This window comes from Oncorhynchus mykiss, chromosome 9, assembly GCF_013265735.2.
Source record: "Oncorhynchus mykiss isolate Arlee chromosome 9, USDA_OmykA_1.1, whole genome shotgun sequence".
Lineage (NCBI taxonomy): Eukaryota > Metazoa > Chordata > Actinopteri > Salmoniformes > Salmonidae > Oncorhynchus > Oncorhynchus mykiss.
In genome coordinates, this window is record NC_048573.1 from 13,119,030 (window position 1) to 13,140,151 (window position 21,122).

Genomic DNA, 21,122 nt, shown 5'->3' on the forward strand with positions numbered 1-21,122 from the left:
TCTTAAAGATATCCATAAAAAGTGTCGTTTAAAGTTTGCCACAAGCCACCTGGGAGACACACCAAACATGTGGAAGAAGGTGCTCTGGTCAGATGAAACCAAAATTGAACTTTTTGGCAACAATGCAAAACGTTATGTTTGGCGTAAAAGCAACACAGCTCATCACCCTGAACACACCATCCCCACTGTCAAACATGGTGGTGGCAGCATCATGGTTTGGGCCTGCTTTTCTTCAGCAGGGACAGGGAAGATGGTTAAAATTGATGGGAAGATGGATGGAGCCAAATACAGGACCATTCTGGAAGAAAACCTGATGGAGTCTGCAAAAGACCTGAGACTGGGACGGAGATTTGTCTTCCAACAAGACAATGATCCAAAACATAAAGCAAAATCTACAATGGAATGGTTCAAAAATAAACATATCCAGGTGTTAGAATGGCCAAGTCAAAGTCCAGACCTGAATCCAATCGAGAATCTGTGGAAAGATCTGAAAACTGCTGTTCACAAATGCTCTCTATCCAACCTCACTGAGCTCGAGCTGTTTTGCAAGGAGGAATGGGAAAACATTTCAGTCTCTCGATGTGCAAAACTGATAGACATACCCCAAGCGACTTACAGCTGTAATCGCAGCAAAAGGTGGCGCTACAAAGTATTAACTTAAGGGGGCTGAATAATTTTGCACGCCCAATTATTCAGTTTTTGATTTGTTAAAAAAGTTTGAAATATCCAATAAATGTCGTTCCACTTCATGATTGTGTCCCACTTGTTGTTGATTCTTCACAAAAAAATACAGTTTTATATCTTTATGTTTGAAGCCTGAAATGTGGCAAAAGGTCGCAAAGTTCAAGGGGGCCAAATACTTTCGCAAGGCACTGTACATTGACTTGAATGGGGATCCCCTTCTAGGAATTCTATTTCTAATGGGGCTTACGCCATTTTGTGAAATTGAAGAAAAACCTAAGGCAGCTCAACGGTATCGACAGTAATGCCAATTTAACACGCCGTTCTCTAAGAAATCAAAGGGAACGACTCATAGTGAACTAGTGCGTATGTCTTTCAGATGGGTTATATGTGGTCTTTTAAGACTTGTTTACAATGTCATAGCTACATAGCTAGCTATGATTGTTACACAATTCTCTGGATCTGCCTGTCAAGATGCTGTGAAAATAGTATCACGGTAGTGTTTATTTATAAATGTAATATGATTTTAATCAAATTAAGAGTGTCTGTCTTATTTTGTAAGGCTTGAAATGGGATGTGGTATGTGAATTTGTATTGATTTAATGAACAAAATATACAAACCAAATGATTATGTAAATTACTATTCTCAGGATTTTGTATTGTATTTTACATTTAATCTATTAAACTGAATGTTAAACATTGGACTCCTTTTGTTTCATTGTAGCCTTATTTTAAAGAGGCCTTCTTCCTTTTCCTTTGAAGTTTGTTTCTCCCATCCTTCTGCCCTCTCTTCTGTCTTTTACCCACTCTCTGGCTCCATCTCTCTCTCGCTCTGTCCATCTCTGGCTTTCTCTCGGGTTCCACTTTCTCTCTCTTCTCACTCAGTCTCTGTCTTTTACCCACTCTCTGGCTCCATCTCTCTCTCGCTCTGTCCATCTCTGGCTTTCTCTCGGGTTCCACTTTCTCTCTCTTCTCACTCAGTCTCTGTCTTTTACCCACTCTCTGGCTCCATCTCTCTCTCGCTCTGTCCATCTCTGGCTTTCTCTTGGGTTCCACTTTCTCTCTCTTCTCGTCAGATGTGTGACCCTCTGCCTGTGTTGGTTCATCCTCCTCCACTTTACTGAGCTTGGCTGGGAAGGGAGGATGAATGGTCTCTCCATTTCTTTTTCCTCCCTCTGTTTTTCCTGTCCTCCGTTCAGTTACAGGGGACAGAACTGTTTCTATCTCCCTTTTCCCTTCACTGTGTTTGGTTCTGGATGCTGGAATGGTCTTTAGCTCTATTTTGTTTTCTGTTGTCCCTCTGTTTCCTGTTATCTTAGCATCGGTTTCTACCTTCTCTATCTTTCCTTTGGAGGAGGAGGTGGATTCCTCCGTTAGTCCTCTCCTGTTTTTAGTTTTAAGCTTTTTTAATACTAAATGGCTCCCTTCTTCAGATTGAACCACTACTTGTCTTTCCTTCTTCCCTCCCATATCCCCACTCTCTCCCACCTTCCTTTTCATTCCTTTACGGTTTAGACCCCTGTTGGTTACGAATGCATCATTCTCGATAGTCCCTTCCCCCTCGATAGTTTTACTTTTCAGATTTTCTGTCACATGCTCTTCCACCTTGTCCCCTTGTTTCCCCGTCTCCTCCTCTGCAGTGTTTGCGGACTCTTCCTTCTGCTCCTTCCTGCCCATTACGGCTTTAGCATGCCTCGTTCTTGCCATGGGACTTGGAATAGGAGAAGACTTTTCAGTCCTCTCCTCCTTTGTCTCGTTCCCTTGTTTTCCTGTCTCTTTCTCTGCTGGTTTTGGTTTATCCTCTTTCTTTACCTCTACATCCTTCCTTCTTGCTCTAGTCACAGGACGTCTAAGACTAGGCTTCTCAATCGTCTCTCTCTCCTTTTTCCCCATCTCTCCATCTATCTCCATATGTGCTGTGCTCGGCTCCTTCTCGTCTTTCCTCTCCACGTCGTTCTTTCCCCATTTCCTTCTTGTCATAGGACTGAGCTCTCTCCACGTCATCTTCCCTGAGGTTGGTACGTCCTCCCTCTCTTCTCTCCCTCCCTCTTCCCTCTCTTTATCAGTGTAGATATTAGGGGTAGTAGCCAATGCCTCTTTTTGAGCTGTGTGCGGATTCTGTTCTTTCTTACACTCTTCAGCTCTCCAGTTCCCTCTAGTTGTGATCATACGGCTTGTCGCAGTACTAGTGATGGGACAGGGGTTTTCAGTCCTCTCCTCTACCTCATCCCTTTGTTTCTCTGTCTCGCCACCTGTCTCTTTCTTTGTGTTTGGCTTCCCTTCTTTTTTCCCTTCTGCATCTTTTCTTTGCTTTCTTGTCACAGGAGTTAGAGTTCTGGTCCTTTCAGATCTTTGCTCTTTTCCCTCGCCCTCTTCTTCATCCATCTCTACAGATGGCACTTTATTCATTGTGTTTCCTGGTTTGGGCTTCTCCTTCTCTGCTGCTCTGCTCTTCCTTCTTGTGGTTATCATAGGACTTGGGATAAAACGGGGCTTTTCTGTCCTTTTTGCCTCATCCTCTTTCTCTGTCTCTTTCTTAGTTTTTGACGACTCTTTCCCCTTCTCTGCAGCTTTGCTACTCCTCCTTGCTCTTATCATAGGTCCTGTACTTGGCTTTTGTGTCTTATCCTTTGCCTCGTCTCGTTGTTTCAACGTCTCTCTGTCTGCCTCCGTTTTCTGGCCTTGACGCTGTTGAGGCTCTTTCAGTGTCACCTTCACTTTATCAGTGTTAATATTAGGAGCAGTAGCAGCCTTGAACTCCGTCTGCACCGCCCTGTGACTCCTCTGTTCTTTCTCTTCAGCCTGTTCTCTATTCACAGCTTGTCTCTCTCGTCCTTTCCTTGACGGTCTCTGTTTCTTTTTCTCTGTTTTCTCTTCCATCTTGTTTTCGGTTGCTATTACTTCCCCCTCTTCTTCTTCTCTAACTGCTACTTCCCTCATTTCCATTTTCTCAGTTTTCTTTACTACCTCCTTTTCATTTTCTATTTCTTTCTTCCCCTCTTCTGTTTTCATGGTGTCCTTCCTCCGTCTACTATCTCTCTGTTTCTGATGTCTAGTTGACCTCTTGCTGTTTCTGCTTGGATTCGCCTTTGACGTCTCTTCAAGTCTTCCAACGATCTCGTTCCTCTCCTTCATTCTCTCTTCGTCTTCTTCTCTTTCTCTCCTTTCTGTATTCCCTCTATCTGCATCTGCCCGTTGACCGGTTTGGGTGGTCTCTACCTCCGACTCAGTCTCTCTCTTCTGCTGCTTTATCTCTTTCACCTCCATCTCCGCCTCCTCTCCTGTCTCCACCCCGTTTTCTCTCTCTCCATCACTCTTCATCTGTCCCTCGGTGCCACCCAAAACAGTCTCTCCCTCTGTACTTCCACGAGACGCTGGGGTGAGGGAGTGTTCCACCTCAACCTGCCCCAGGGTGAGGAGGGTGTGTGCGGTAGAGATGTTGGCCGTCTCCCTCGTGCTGTCCCTGGGCATGTATGACTGGAGCTGGTCGTTGTTGACCCCTGTAGCCTCCAGACACAGGGGGAGTGGAGTGGACTCATCCCAGGCAGAGTGAGGGTGGAGCAGCCCAGGTATGGAAGCCTGACTATCGGACATAGACTCATCCAAGTTCACCCCTTCTATAGGCTGGTTCCATGTTTCCTCCATTCTAGGATAGGCTTCTTCCACTGTCTCACTTATACAGTCTGACAGTAGGGTTGATCCAGGATCTCTGCTGCTTATGGATGGCGGTGAGCTCTCTATGTCTGAGTCCACCTGAGTGATAATAGGAACTGTACTGGGGTCAGCGAACTCTTTCACACAGTCAATAGCAGGAGAGTCTGGCGACGGTTTGTTGCCACCAGCTGAACCACATGACTCAGTGATACCAGAGGCTTCGGTGGCTGTGATCACGTCTGTTAGCTTTTCGTTGACAGTGGCTGAACTTCCAGAGTTAGTAACGCAAGGTGCTTCAGTGATGGTTGTGTCTGTTGCTTGAACAATTGCACTGTTAGTTGCCTGAGTGTTGACATTGTCTGGAGGATTTGTTTCAGACACATTTGTCACCTTAAGATCAATTCTATTTAATGCTTTAACGTTGGCACGGTCCAGTCCTGAAGCTTGAGAACTGATATGCATGTCTGAAGCTTGAGAACTGACACGCATGTCTGAAGCTTGAGGACTGACACGCATGTCTGAAGTTTGAGGACTGACACGCATGTCTGAAGCTTGAGAACTGACACGCATGTCTGAAGCTTGAGGACTGATACTCATGTCTGAAGCTTGAGGACTGATACTCATGTCTGAAGCTTGAGGACTGATACACATGTCTGAAGCTTGAGGACTGATACGCATGTCTGAAGCTTGAGGACTGATACGCATGTCTGAAGCTTGAGGACTGATACGCATGTCTGAAGCTTGAGGACTGATACGCATGTCTGAAGCTTGAGGACTGATGTGCATGTCTGAAGCTTCAGCTTTGTTGCCATCTGAAGCTGAACTATTCACACAGTCTAACGTTTTAGCATTGAAACTATCAGATGTTTCAGTGTTGGGCCCGTCGAATGACGAAGTGTCTATCACCCTCCATTCCTCCTCACCTCCCTTGTCAGCTGCCTCCACCTCCATTCCTCTCCCAGTCACATCCAGTCTAGGACCTTCCTCCAGCTGAGGCCTGTGTTCCAGACTCCCTTCCCCAATTTGAGGCTCCTCTGTGGGGTCTGAGAGAGAGGCAGTAGCCCATAGAGGTAGAGGCTCTGGATCTCCCTCACCTGCCGGGTTCGGGGTGTCCCTAACCCAGCCTGTCAGGTGAGCATCCAGGAAGGGGTCGCCTCTGGGGGTGGAGCAGGAGACAGCCATGATGAAGGACTGGATGGGTACGGTGCAGGGGGTATCCCCATCCCCATGGCCTGAAGGGGGGGTGACCCTGTCCCTCTCCCGGGCAGGGTGAGACAGCTGAAAGGGGCGAGGATCCTGGGGCTTCCAGTTCAGTTGACCCTCGTCCTTGTTGTCGTCTCCTTGGCCTTCCGGGGGCGTTGAAGAGACAGAGTGGATGAGTGCTGCCATGGCTAGGAGTCTCAGGTTAGGGGGGCGGAATGGTGGGTTTTCCGTCAACATCCTCCTGCCCCCGTGATAAGCCGCCAGAGGGAAAGGGCCGGGGGATGCAATCGGAGTAGGCGGGCCTAGACTAGAGACAGGAGGAGGGGAGGGGAAAGGATATGTCTGGATGGGTGATAGTACTACTCCTTCTCTTCCTCCCTCTTCTTCTTCTCTCCATCCCTCCTCTTCTTTCTTTTCCTCCAGATCCTCCTGTTTCAGCACGTCTCCCACTTGCCCCGCGGTGGAGTCGCCCGAGTCCTCATCTTCTTCACTCATTCCCTCCATCACTCCATCTTCCTCTCTTTCCAGAGGCAGGATCGTGAAGGTTAACCCATCTTTACTCGTATTTAAGGGGACAGACAAGTTTGACAAGTTTGCCTCGTTCCGGGAGTTGTAGTTTTGTTGACCTGACTGGTTGTAGTTCTGTTGATCGGACTTAATCCGGTGCAGGTTGTTGAGTACCCCAGACGTGGTTGAGGATGTGGTGGGCTCGGAGGCTAGAAGATCCCCTTGCAGAGGACCGCCCTGGAGGTCAAGGACTGAAGTGATTGAGAGCGGGTCTTTTGATTCCTGAACCACAAAGTTTGAGGCTGAATGTCCTGTTCTATATTGACCACTGCTGCCCACAACAGGCAAGATGGCGGCGGGTAGTTCTATTGACGAGCTATGACCATGTGACAATATAGCTTCATAGGCTGTATTAGGCCCAGTTGTTATATAAAGATTCTGATTGTTTTCATTTTCTACAGGCAAAGCTCCTGGGGGATAGTAGACATCAGTCACAGCAATAGTATTGTTTGGATAATGATGCTGTGTGTGTTGGGAAGTCTGGTTACTAGGAGTATAACTCAGGATTTGATGTTCCGAGAAAGGAAATGGGGAGGGGGAGTTCATCATCATCGGAAGTGGTGCATTGTGGGGGACGTAATCTCCCATAGGAATAAACATGAAGGGTCCACCCTCAGGGCTGTCCTCACTGAACACAAAGTGCCTGGAACGTTGTGGAGGACACATCTGAAATGCATCCTGGCCTGCCATAGGGGTAGGGAGTGGGGAATAGCTTTCCGGTAGGACGAAAAACCCTTGCGGTGGTGGTGCGTTGTGGTAGTTGTCATTTTTGTGACTAACAGGTAGAGGTGGCAGAGGGAAGGCTCGGAGGTGTGGTGTGGGCCTTGGGAATGGTGCATTGTGGGAGTAGTTGTTCCCAGGTTGAGGAGGAGGGCAGGGACCTTGAAGCTGAAACATGCCGTTCTGTGAGGTTGCCAGTTGGAAAGTTCCAGACGGTGAAGGGGTAGGAGGGATGAGGTAACTAACAGTACAACCGTCCTGGGTCTGTATGAACAATGGAGGCCCGTGGTCAGGTACATTGTGGTTATCGTAGTTTGAAGTTGAACGCCTCTTACGATGAATACTGGTGGACATAGACCTGCAGTGCCTCTCGAATTGTAATTCATATGATGTCATAGGTGGGCTCAGAGCTTCTCTGTGTTCTGTGAGTGACGGGGCCTGTTGTTGTGCAGTACAGCCTTCAGATGCAGTGTGGGTAGCGTAGTCCTCTGGGTCACTGCAAGTAACACTGGCAGGCACGTCTGGCATCTCCTGATCCACCTGTGAGGAGAGAGGGACAGGAGACACACCAATGAAATAGGCTACATCAAAGCATTTCTTTGTTTGACTTTTATTTGAGAGATAGAGCACGTTGTAACACCTGTGCCTCCTCCTGTGCTAGGAGGTCGATGGTATCGGGGTCTGAGGTGAGGAGAGAAGACAGGTACTGCAAATCCAGCACTGCTCCGACCTGCGAGGGAAACACAGAGGGGAGGTGGTATCAAAACCCCACATATCAACCACTGCAACCTACAGGAAAGACAGAGGGGAGGTGGTATCAAAACCCCACGTATCAACCACTGCAACCTACAGGAAACACAGAGGGGAGGTGGTATCAAAACCCCACGTATCAACCACTGCAACCTACAGGAAACACAGAGGGGAGGTGGTATCAAAACCCCACGTATCAACCACTGCAACCTACAGGAAACACAGAGGGGAGGTGGTATCAAAACCCCACGTATCAACCACTGTAACCTACAGGAAACACAGAGGGGAGGTGGTATCAAAACCCCACGTATCAACCACTGCAACCTACAGGAAACACAGAGGGGAGGTGGTATCAAAACCCCACGTATCAACCACTGCAACCTACAGGAAACACAGAGGGGAGGTGGTATCAAAACCCCACATATCAACCACTGCAACCTACAGGAAACACAGAGGGGAGGTGGTTTCAAAACCCCACGTATCAACCACTGCAACCTACAGGAAACACAGAGGGGAGGTGGTATCAAAACCCCACATATCAACCACTGCAACCTACAGGAAACACAGAGGGGAGGTGGTATCAAAACCCCACATATCAACCACTGCAACCTACAGGAAACACAGAGGGGAGGTGGTATCAAAACCCCACATATCAACCACTGCAACCTACAGGAAACACAGAGGGGAGGTGGTATCAAAACCCCACGTATCAACCACTGCAACCTACAGGAAACACAGAGGGGAGGTGGTATCAAAACCCCACGTATCAACCACTGCAACCTACAGGAAACACAGAGGGGAGGTGGTATCAAAACCCCACGTATCAACCACTGCAACCTACAGGAAACACAGAGGGGAGGTGGTATCAAAACCCCACATATCAACCACTGCAACCTACAGGAAACACAGAGGGGAGGTGGTATCAAAACCCCACATATCAACCACTGCAACCTACAGGAAACACAGAGGGGAGGTGGTTTCAAAACCCCACATATCAACCACTGCAACCTACAGGAAACACAGAGGGGAGGTGGTATCAAAACCCCACATATCAACCACTGCAACCTACAGGAAACACAGAGGGGAGGTGGTATCAAAACCCCACATATCAACCACTGTAACCTACAGGAAACACAGAGGGGAGGTGGTATCAAAACCCCACATATCAACCACTGCAACCTACAGGAAACACAGAGGGGAGGTGGTATCAAAACCCCACATATCAACCACTGTAACCTACAGGAAACACAGAGGGGAGGTGGTATCAAAACCCCACGTATCAACCACTGTAACCTACAGGAAACACAGAGGGGAGGTGGTATCAAAACCCCACATATCAACCACTGCAACCTACAGGAAACACAGAGGGGAGGTGGTATCAAAACCCCACATATCAACCACTGCAACCTACATCAAACACAGAGGGGAGGTGGTATCAAAACCCCACATATCAACCACTGCAACCTACAGGAAACACAGAGGGGAGGTGGTATCAAAACCCCACGTATCAACCACTGCAACCTACAGGAAACACAGAGGGGAGGTGGTATCAAAACCCCACGTATCAACCACTGTAACCTACAGGAAACACAGAGGGGAGGTGGTATCAAAACCCCACGTATCAACCACTGCAACCTACAGGAAACACAGAGGGGAGGTGGTATCAAAACCCCACGTATCAACCACTGCAACCTACAGGAAACACAGAGGGGAGGTGGTATCAAAACCCCACATATCAACCACTGCAACCTACAGGAAACACAGAGGGGAGGTGGTATCAAAACCCCACATATCAACCACTGCAACCTACAGGAAACACAGAGGGGAGGTGGTATCAAAACCCCACATATCAACCACTGCAACCTACAGGAAACACAGAGGGGAGGTGGTATCAAAACCCCACATATCAACCACTGCAACCTACAGGAAACACAGAGGGGAGGTGGTATCAAAACCCCACATATCAACCACTGCAACCTACAGGAAACACAGAGGGGAGGTGGTATCAAAACCCCACATATCAACCACTGCAACCTACAGGAAACACAGAGGGGAGGTGGTATCAAAACCCCACATATCAACCACTGCAACCTACAGGAAACACAGAGGGGAGGTGGTATCAAAACCCCACATATCAACCACTGCAACCTACAGGAAACACAGAGGGGAGGTGGTTTCAAAACCCCACATATCAACCACTGCAACCTACAGGAAACACAGAGGGGAGGTGGTATCAAAACCCCACATATCAACCACTGCAACCTACAGGAAACACAGAGGGGAGGTGGTATCAAAACCCCACATATCAACCACTGCAACCTACAGGAAACACAGAGGGGAGGTGGTTTCAAAACCCCACATATCAACCACTGCAACCTACAGGAAACACAGAGGGGAGGTGGTATCAAAACCCCACGTATCAACCACTGCAACCTACAGGAAACACAGAGGGGAGGTGGTATCAAAACCCCACATATCAACCACTGCAACCTACAGGAAACACAGAGGGGAGGTGGTATCAAAACCCCACATATCAACCACTGCAACCTACAGGAAACACAGAGGGGAGGTGGTATCAAAACCCCACATATCAACCACTGCAACCTACAGGAAACACAGAGGGGAGGTGGTTTCAAAACCCCACATATCAACCACTGCAACCTACAGGAAACACAGAGGGGAGGTGGTATCAAAACCCCACATATCAACCACTGCAACCTACAGGAAACACAGAGGGGAGGTGGTATCAAAACCCCACGTATCAACCACTGCAACCTACAGGAAACACAGAATTCAACTGTTGTTTGAATAGTAGCTTATCATGTGTGAAAAATAAACAATAACATCATCCACGATGGATGGAGGACCACACTGGAAAACAAGTCTATTGACTTTATTGTGTTTACACCAGAGGCTAGCGGGAGGAGCTATAGGAGGACGGGCTCATTGTATGGCAGGAATGGAACGGTGTCACACATGGAAATCACATGCTTGATTCAGTTCCATGAATTCAATTCCAATGTCTGGAAAACTAAAGCTCATCCCACCAGCCTCCTCTGGTTTATACCCTTTATACAGTTGTTGGTAAATGTAGCTGTTGCCAGGTGTAACATGTTTTTTAAATTGTCAAATAAAATAAAACCAGCACATTATACTATTTAAAAGACTATTAGGAGACAAAATCCACTACTGATCTGTGTAAGAAAAGAAAAAAAGTGACATCAATTATTTTAACTGTTGTTCGTTCAAAATTCAAAAGGCACTTGCACATTGAGCTATCTTTGATGCAGGTGCCTGGTAACAGTTGAATAAGATGAGAAAAAATAAGGAACTGCTGTTGCTAATATCACTGTTATTTATTAAGCTTTATGTTTCGGAAAGGGGGATACCTAGTCAGTTGTACAACTGAATGCATTGAACTGAAATGTGTCTTCCGCATTTAACCCCGCCCCTGAATCGGCCTCAAGGCCTTCGGCGGAGCTTTTGTGAGTGTTTGTAATTTGCATCCTTATGTAGATATGGCTCCACCCACATCCGTTCAATGCACCGAATGGGGTTGGAGTCGAGGGAAAATGAGCAAGTGTTACCAACCATGTGTGTTTCAGAAGTATTCTAATAAAGTGTGTACAGAAAACGTATTAAACACGTCTGTAAACCACAAGTACGTTTTCATAAATCATCGGGTACAGCGCTAGAACAACGTCAGAGTCATCTGAAGTGGAGACATTAATTCATGTTCACATTTATAACATGACATACAGGCATTTCATCATTAAGTCCTTTAGGAATTAACATCTGGAGGGTGGAAATCCTAAAACATTCTCTTTTTCTCAGAGTATTATTTATATCACCTCCCCTGTCTGATATCTTAACTTTCTCTATGCCACAAAATCTAAAGTTAGAAATGTCATGTTTTAGGTCATTGAAATGTACTGCGACTGGATAATCCCTGTCGTTTCTTCTGATTGAACTTTTATGTTCACTAATTCTCTGTTTGAGAGAACGTTAGGTTTTACCTCCTTAACACAGCCCACGTGGACATTTAATAATGTAGATAAATGGGTGGTGGAGCACATAATAATGTCATTTATTTGGAACTGTTTTCCTGTGTGTGGGTGGCAGAAATATTCACACTTCATCATGTTGTTGCACTGTGCGCATCCTCTGTATTTATAGCTACCATTTGGAAGAGTGCGTAAAAGAGCCTGGCTCGTTTTCTTTTGTGGTTGGCTGTTGGCATGGAACAATTTATCGCGTAAATTGCTACCTCTCCTATATACAATAAGTGGTGGGTTCTTAAATTCAGCTGGAATAACTGGGTCCGATGATAAAACATGCCAGTGTTTCTTGACAGCATCTCCCACTTTGCGCGAGTTCAAAGTATATGTGGTGGTGAACATTCCAGTGTTCTTTAGCTTCAGCGGGTCCTTTTTGTAGCAGTTCATCTCGTGTTTGCCCCAATGCCAAATGAAGAGCTTCATCCACACATTGTGGAGTGTAGCTTCTTCTTAGAAACCTTATACACATCTCCGCTGCTTTTTCTAGACAGTCCTCGGTGGAGTGGAATATAAAGCAAGGTCTGAAAAACTGGCTTCTTAGAAGTCCTCTTTTTAATGGCCCCGGGTGGAATCTGTCTCTCTGTATTAGAGTATTTATGTACGTTTCGGTTTCTGTACTGAGTGGTAAACAGGGTTCCATTTGATTTCTCAATCCACATACCAAGGTAATGAACACGTTTAGTGTCACATTCAATAGTGAATTTGAGATGGGGGTCAATGTCATTGAGTAGTGCCATAAAGTCTGACAGCTCTTCTTCCGTTCCTTCCCATATGCAAAATATATCGTCAATATATCAATACCACTTCAGGACTTTATTCAAAAATGGATTTTCATTTTCATTATTAACAAAACGTTCTTCAAAAAGACCCAAATAAAGGTTTGCATATCTCAGAGCGAATGTAGAGCCCACCGATGTTCCATTCGTTTGGAGGTAATATTCATCATCAAACCTGAAATAGTTATACATCCAAACATATTCAGCCAGCTCTAGAATGAAGTCTGTTGGTCGGTATTTGTTAGAATCTCTGTCTCTCAAATAGTGAGCTAGTGCTGCCAGCCCCCCAACATGGGGAATACTGGTATACAGACTCTCAACATCTAATGTGACCAAAATACTGTCTTCTGTTAAACCCGTTATTGGTGAAATCTTGTTTATGAAGTCTGTAGAGTCTTTCACATATGATGGCAATGATTGCACGTGAGATTTAATAAAAGAGTCAACAAAGTTCAGCAATGGCTCTAACATTGGGATTATTCCTGCAACCACTGGTCTGCCTGGATAAGTCCCTAATTTAGGTTAAATGTACAGGCATGGACATATGGCACATTTGTAGCAAAGGTATTCATATTCAAGTTGTGAGATGAGGTTGTTTAATCGGGCTCCAGATTAGAGCGAATGTCCCTTTGGAACACCTGTGTGGGATCAACACAAATGTTCATTACTGAGTTGTCTCTGTCTTTCTAAAACAACCACAGCACCCCCCTTGTCTGCAGGTTTGATAACCAAACATGTTCTTCTGTACTGGTGAGGTTCTTCTGAATATGGTTTGTTTGTCTCGTATATACTGACAAGGCTTCTTGTTCCACTAACCTACAATAGGTATTAATCGATGAGTTGTTACCCATAAAACACAATTTTCTTTTGGGCTTAAAATGGGTAACAGTTCTTTGTTGGGTTTCTATGCCAGAAATAGTGTTTTGGGAAAACACATGTTTAAGTTTAATTTTGCGAAAGAATTTAAACAGATCTACTTTCGTATCAAATGGTTTGTCTGTACATGTGGGTACAAAAGAGACGCCCTTAGATAAGACTTTTTTAATACGTTTTATGTACACACTTCATTAGAATACTTATGAAATGCACATTGTTATATTTGGTAACACTTGCTTATTTTCCCTCGACTCCAACCCCATTCGGTGCATTGAACGGATGTGGGTGGAGCCATGTCTATATAAGGTTGCAAATTACAAACACTCACAAAAGCTCAGACGAAGGCCTTGAGGCCGATATGTAAAGGTTAATAAATAGCAGGGATACCAACAAGAGCAGTGTGCAGGTTTCTTATTTTTTCTCAACTGTTGTTCGTTACCTTAAAACTCCATCATCACACTATATGATTTATAAGACTGAAAAGACAGAATCCACCAGGAAATGCTTATGATTGTAAGAAAAATAGACATCACATCAATTCCTTTGTCTGTTCATTACCTTAGTGACAAACTCCTTCTGACTGCACAGCTCATTCAGGTACTCTGTGAACGAGCCTTCCCCATCTCCTCCTCCCTCCTCTTCCTCATCATTCTTCTTCTCATCCCCCTCTTCCTCTTGATTTCTGACCTCTAACCTCTCCCTGATCCCGGTGGGGTCAATAAGGAGGGCCTCCATGGCTGCAGTGTACTCCCCGAGGGCACGTTCCTCCAGGACCTTAAGGAAAGAAGAGAAATTGTTGCCTTTGTTTAACATTCTACACGGCCATGCCAAATGAATAAAGTTTAACTGCGACTAAAGCATCTGACAAGAGTGACTGGGTCCTTTTGGGACAGTCTCTATATCCTACAAGTGTAGCTTCCAGTAACTTTTGTCAATACCTTGATGTCCACTTTCCCTAGTCGGCGACCACGGGACACTCTAGGACCACTGCCACTCTTAGTGGCCCTCTGAGTTTTGTCTTTGGCTTGGTTAACTCTTGTGTTGCATTTGGTTTCTGTCTCTTTGGCTGACGTGGTGGCACTGCTCTTCCCCGTGTAACCTGCCGAGAGGGGAGAGAAAGAGGGAGAGAAAGAGAGAGAGGGGAGAGAGAGAGAAAGAGGGAGAGAAAGAGAGAGAGAGACCATCATAAAGTTGCCACACCATGTGGCTTCATTCGTTGATACAAATGATTAATTCACTTTTTGGTTAATCACTTTAACTATATATATAATTAACTATACACTACCGGTTAAAGGTTTTAGAACACCTACTCATTCAAGGGTTTTTCTTATTTTTTTTAATGTTCTACATTGTAGAATAATAGTGAAGACATCAAAACTATGAAATAACACATATGCTAAACAAAAAAGGGTTAAACATATCTAAATATCCTGACCTGACCTTTCAACTCAGCCTGGGCTCCACTCTGACCTGACGGTGACCTTTGTATGACCTTTGACCTTTCCTTAGCTGTCACCTCCTCCACCTCAAGCTCCACAAATCTAGAGTTGATCAAGCACACACACACACACACACACGCATGCGCACACACACACGCATGCGCACACACACACACAAGCACACACACAAGACACCTCAAATGACACCCTATTCCCCAACATACTTTAACGTGATCAAAATGTATGTGCACTACTATATTGGTCAAATTATGAGAAACAACCAGAAACTGAGCATCAATTACCAGGTCGTCCCATTCTCATGTTTCACATGCATAGTGGTCTAATTTTGACTGGGCCAATAGGGCTCTGGTCAAAAGAAGTGTATAGTATATACTACCACTTTATAGAATATAGGGTGCCATTTAGGATGCACCCATGGCATTTAGGGCCACAAACAGCATGTTTTGACAAGTTATGTGACAAGTGTTTGTAATCTAATTACATTCAGAGATACTAGAGAAAGAGGAGCTGATCGAGGGAGGAGCTGATCGCAGACGACAGGAAACAGGGGGTGTAGAACACGTCCCCATCCACATTGACTGGGCTGCAGTGGAGCGGGTCGAGAGCTTCAAGTTTCTCTGTGTCCAAATCACAAAGGACTTAAACTGTTCCACACGCACACGCGCACAGTCGTGAAGAAGGCGTGACAGCGCTTCTACCCCCTCAGGAGGTTGAAAAGGTTTAGCATGGGCCCTCAATTCCTCAAAGTTTTACAGCTGCACCACTGATAGTATCTTGACTAGCTGCATCACTGCTTGGTATGGCAACAGCACCGCCCTCGATTGCATGGCGCTACAGAGGCTGGTGCAAACAGCCCAGTACATCACTGGGGCCGAGCTCCCTGCCATCCAAGACATCTATATCAGGCGGTGTGAAAGGGAGGCCAAGAAAGACTCCAGCCACTCAAGTCATAGACTGTTCTCTCTGCATCTGCACAGCAAGCAGTACATCAAGTCTGACACCAACAGGCTCCTGAACAGCTTCTATCCCCAAGCCATAAGACTGCTAAATATCTAACAAAATGACTACATGGACAATCTGAGTTGACCCTTGTATTTACATTTTTCATTGCACACTCACTGGACTCTACACACACACACACACACACACACACACACACACTTAATTTGCTCACACACACACACAATTTGCTCACACACACAACATTCACACACATTTATACTGACTCTACACACACGCACACGGACTCACATACAATCATCAACTGCTGTTACTGTTTATCATATATTCAGATGCCTAGTCACCTTACCCCTATACATATCTCCCTCTATCACTCCAGTATCCCTGCACATTGTAAATATGGTCTTGGAACAGACCCTGATATATATATATACTGAACAAAAACATAAATGCAGCATGTAGGCTGTATCACATCAGGCCGTGATTGGGAGTCCCATAGGACAATTGGCCCAGCGTCGTCCGGGTTTGGCCGGTGTAGGCCTTCATTGTAAATAATAATTTGTTCTTAACTGACTTGCCTAGTTAAATAAAGGTTCAATTAAAAATTAAAAAATGCAAAGTGTTGGCCCCATGTTTCATGAGCTGAAATAAAAGATCCCAGAAATGTTCTATACGCACAAAAAGCTTATTTCTATCAGATTCTGTGCACACAATTTTATATCCCTGTTATCCCTCCTTTCCCAAGATCATCCATCCACCTGACAGGTGTGGCATATCAAGAGGCTGATTAAACAGCATGATCGTTACACGTCTGACACCAGCCACCCGGACAGCTGATGAAACCGAGGAGTATTTCTGTCTGTAATAAAGCGCTTTTGTGGGGGAAAACTCATTTTGATTGGCTAGGCCTGGCTCCCCAGGGGGTGGGCCTGATCCCTCCCAGGGTCCCCCATGGCAGAGCCCCTGTCCAGTCATGTGAAATCCATAGATTAGGGCCTGATCCCTCCCAGGGTCCCCCATGGCAGAGCCCCTGTCCAGTCATGTGAAATCCATAGATTAGGGCCTGATGCATTTATTTAAATGAACTGATTTCCTCATATGAACTGTAACTCAGTAAAATCTTTGAAATTGTTGCATGTTGTGTTTAGATTTTTGTTCAGTATAGCTTAAATACTTCTCGTGTTCTTATTTTTTATTTCTCATGTGTTTTTGTTCTACCTTGTGTAATTTTCAGTACTACGTTGATATTGATTACTGCATTGTTGGGTTTAGAACTCGCAAGAAAGGAATTTCACTGCACTTGTGCACGTGACATTAAGACTTGAAACTACTAATTTAAATGGAATCTAAATGGATAAATAAACTCTTTCCACATGATTCATATCTTTATATCTTCAGTAGGGTATCTTTGTTAGTAGCCTTCAATGTAATTCCACAATGATGCAGTTACCCACTTATTTGATAATCTAATCAAACATTCCATCTTTTATGAGAACATTCTGTTGACGTTAACACGAAAAGAACATTTAAAGGAGCAATCTGGGGGATGGAATCAATGGCAATATCAGTATAAAAATGGATGAACCAATCCCAGATTGCTCTTTAGGTGCAGAGCTATGGGAGTTACAAAACTGTACAAACTGTGAGGGTAATAATTGGATGGTATGTCAGTGTTAACACTTCTTTCAAAAGTTGTTTGTGTGTCTTAAAAACTGTGCCAAAGTTGAATGACATCTTGTGTTTTGTGAGGACACACACAGACACACTGACTGACTGACATGCACACACGCACCACACACACACACTGTGGACTCACTTCTGGGCCAAGTGATAGTACTCCATACGGTCGTAGTTAGAGAGCTTCCCCCATTCTCCCACCGCTATACCGATGCCCTGGGTGAAGAGGAGCGAGGGGTACTTGAGACAGAGGGAACGAATCACTGGACTGAAGAGAGAGACACACACACACACACACACACAGGGTTAGGGGTAGCACGGTCAATAACTATGTAGCCAAAACTGTAACAAAACCCTCTACAACTCTCACTCGCAGGTCCTCTACTCAGAGACTATTAGTTTTCAAGTTTTAATGTCACATGCACAAGTACAGTGAAATGTCTTTCCTGTTAACTCAAAACCCTACAATGCAGTAATCAATAACAGTGTAATACTATTAATAACAAGGTAGAACAAGAACACAATATATAAAAATATGAAGAACACAAGTAGCAAGTAAGCATACTATATACAGGGTCGGTTCCAATACCATATTTACAATGTGCAGGAATACTGGAGAGATGGAGGTAGATATGTATAGGGGTAAGGGTACTAGGCAACAGGATATAAGATTAACAGAGTAGCAGCAGTGTAGAGTGTGTGTAGAGTCAGTATAAATGCATATTATGTGTGAGTGAGCAGATGATGGTGTGAGTGTTTGTGTGTGTTGGAGTGACACTGTGTGTGTGAGTGTGTAGGGCCCTGTGAGTCTGCATAGTGACAGTGCAAAAATGTAAATAAAAGGTCAATAAGATTCAAGGTTTCTATTTATATTAAGTTATTACGTGGTAATAAAGACTGTATTACCAAAACAATACACAGCACCAAGTCACTGAGCAAGAGTCTACATAAAAACTAGCTAAACAAGAATAGTTAAGGGAAAGGGGGATGGAAAGTGCCCTATAGAGTGCACTCATTTTTGTCCAGGGCTCTATGAAAAATAGTGCACTACATAGGGAAAAGGGTGCCATTTCAGACGCAACCTCAATACTCACATGAAGAAGCAGGCCAGGGCCTCTGCGTCAGGCCCACTGTCGGGGTAGATTTTGCTGGCTATGTCTCGGAGGTTCTGCCACCACCTGTAGTTCTCAAACATCCCCCGGGAGGAGGAGCCCTCGCTGCGACACCAGGCCTGGGGAGGTAGGGGCTGGCTGGGGATAGAACCAGGGATGGAACCAGCCATCCCAGGGAGATGACCAGGTAAGCCTGGGCCGAGCTGGAGGTCCAGTGGTGGTTGGAGGTGGTTCGGGCGTAGCTGGGGGGCCAGTGAGAGGAAATTAGTCCTCGGTTGGGGGGTCATTGAGGGGTGATTAGGGCCTGGTTGAGGGCAGTTGTGGTTCATCTGGGGGTGATATGAAGGATAGTCTGATGGGAGATCCAGGGGAGGGCAGCTAGGGATAAGGATTGAGTGACAGATCATCGGACAAGGGCCATTCGATATGGATGGAGACTGCTGAGGCCGCATGGGTGAATATGGTAGTGATTGTATGGGTGGAAAGTATGGGACAGACTGAGACTTTGGTTGCAGACATCGCAGGTGGGAACTTTCAAGGATTCTGTCCCTCCCCTGTGAGTCAGACTGCAGAGTCTCTACACCTGGTTCTTGTCGGATGTATGCTGCTGGATACAATATAGCCAGAGAAGAGAGACCGGGCTCAGTCTTGACAGTCAGTGAGACTGGGGCTGGCTGTTCTGGCTGTAGGCCTGTCTGTGCTGGGTCGGATTGATGAGGTGGCACCGGCTCAAATTCCTGGGAGACTAGGTGAGGGAGAGGATCATTAGCCTGTATCTGGACCAGTTCAGGACATTTTTCTATCTCTATCTGAAGTGGCTCTGACGCAGGCATGGGATTTTCAGATCGCATCCCATTGCACAAGTCTGGTTGTCCAACACATGACACTGAACATGATACAGCTGGAGAGGCCAGGTCAACCTCAGATTCAGACATAGAGCTCAATGCTGTGGCCGGCTGCTCTGAAGGTATCTCGGCTGGGTCGGGCTCCCCTTGGAGCTCAGGCGGTGTCTCTGTTGTAGATCTTGGGTTTTCTGAGTCTGTGTCAGGGCTTGGGTCTGGCCCTAGCTTCGGCGTAGCCTCTAGCTCTCTGGAATCTACGTGAAGATGAGGAGTAGGCCTGGGCATAGACACCAACTCAGGGTCTGGTTCCAAGTCTATCTGAGGTGGTTCTGAAGCAGATATGGGATCCTCAGAGCCCCTCATGTCATATGGGTCTAGTTCTGGTCCTAGACACAGTGCTGTCTCTGACACAGTTGTAAAGGAGAGATCAGTCAGCAGGATCAAACCTGGGACTGGATCTCGCTGCTCTGATGGTTTCTGTGCCGAGTCGAATTCCTCTTGTGTCTGACATGGAACTGAGTCAGAGTTTGTGTTTTCAGGGTCCACCTCAGGGCATGGGGCTGTCTCCAGCTTCAGAACTGACTCTGATTCCTCAGGGTCTATGTCAGGAAGTGGAGAAATAGATACCGTCTGAGCAGGGTGTGATTCCCATAGTATCTGAGGTGGTGGCTCTGACTCAGACATGGGCCTTTCCGAGTTCACCCCACAGTCTGGGTTTGCTCCCTGTGCCGTTACAGACTTTGATTCATCCGGGTCTGTATGAGGAAGAGGAGTTGATATGGATGCTGTCTGTGTATCGCCAAGGTCCATGGGAGATGATGTTCCTTCTCCTTCCTCCTGGGGTAAAGAAGTGGGTTGTGGGGTTGTTTCCAAAAGTGGATCGGTCTAGAATTTGAATTTTTGCACCTGCCAAAACACATAGTATTTGATATCATGCTAAACTTACTGTAACTTTGGGAGTGTCTGTTTAGTGAGTGTCAGTGAGCGTCTCAATCTCTCCCTGAAATAGGACTATTACAACTAGTCTAGCTCAGGGATGGTCTCTTTGATGTCATGGGGCGGGGAGAAGTATTGCTATTTTATAAATGAATTTCATGCAATTCTACTCATTTTGCAATTTGCAGTTTTACAGCTAATTTCCTGCAATTCTACACATTTTGCCATAGGGTGGAGGCAAATGATTGCAGTTTTTAATATGATAACTGATGATCAATGGGCCTCACCCTGGTCGGTAATTCGACCATGCTTACTAGGTTACAAGTTTAGATAGCTGGCCGCTTGAATAATTGACCAATCTAAAAAAAATGCTGACATGGGATAATTGAGTGACTGCTAATACGCAACCAAATTTCGAAATTGCACCTTGTGTATTCTATTATTCTAACTAGTAACATTAAATTGATTCGTCCTCGTCCCAGTCCCCCCGGTTGGACGAGACCCGGACTGAGTCGTCGCCCTCCACCCCGGACATCACTGATCTAGCTGCATCGAAAACAACTATGTAAACTATGTAATAAAGCTAACTTTGTAAGTGTCATAAACTATCACAGACAGGCCTCTTATGATAGAGACTGGCGAATCTGATGTATTTAAAGCCAGCATAATAGGGAAAATACATTGATATCCCACTGGGTAATTTGATTAATCATCAGAAAAACTAGAGAAGCTATATATATATATATATATATATATAAACTCACCTGTTATGGCATTTGTTTTGGACGATGTTTTGCAATCTGTGCGCACACGCAAATTATCATTTTGCATTTTTCGTTCATTTTGTTTC

At 45.5% G+C, this 21,122-nt stretch overlaps 2 protein-coding genes across 2 annotated transcripts in view; one reads left to right on the forward strand and one right to left on the reverse strand.

Moving 5' to 3' along the window:
* The window catches only part of nola3 (H/ACA ribonucleoprotein complex subunit 3), a gene marked incomplete at its 5' end in the record, with an annotated part of 28,048 nt that overhangs the window by 5,108 nt on the left and 1,818 nt on the right, over window positions 1–21,122 (forward strand). The window contains 2 exon segments of the mRNA NM_001160680.1: window positions 5,574–5,578; window positions 7,575–7,579.
* On the reverse strand, window positions 968–20,020 carry LOC118966159. The gene is made up of 9 exons (XM_036989250.1): window positions 19,394–20,020; window positions 18,477–18,823; window positions 17,522–17,650; window positions 14,726–14,826; window positions 14,224–14,384; window positions 13,844–14,059; window positions 7,466–7,555; window positions 1,563–7,365; window positions 968–1,008 (listed from the first exon to the last, which is right to left on the reverse strand). Exons 1-9 carry the CDS (start codon window positions 20,018–20,020, stop codon window positions 968–970), a joined length of 7,515 nt encoding a protein of 2,504 aa, XP_036845145.1.

Bases quoted from the DNA above. Each gene is read 5' to 3' on its own strand.
- LOC118966159 (XM_036989250.1), bottom strand. From the start codon at position 20,020: ATGTCTGAGTCAGAGCCACCACCTCAGATACTATGGGAATCACACCCT. The intron at 14,827-17,521 runs GTGAGTCCACAG...GATCAACTCTAG, and splicing joins TACTATCACTTGGCCCAGAA to ATTTGTGGAGCTTGAGGTGG. The intron at 14,385-14,725 runs GTCAGGTCAGGA...CCCTCTCGGCAG, and splicing joins AGCCCAGGCTGAGTTGAAAG to GTTACACGGGGAAGAGCAGT.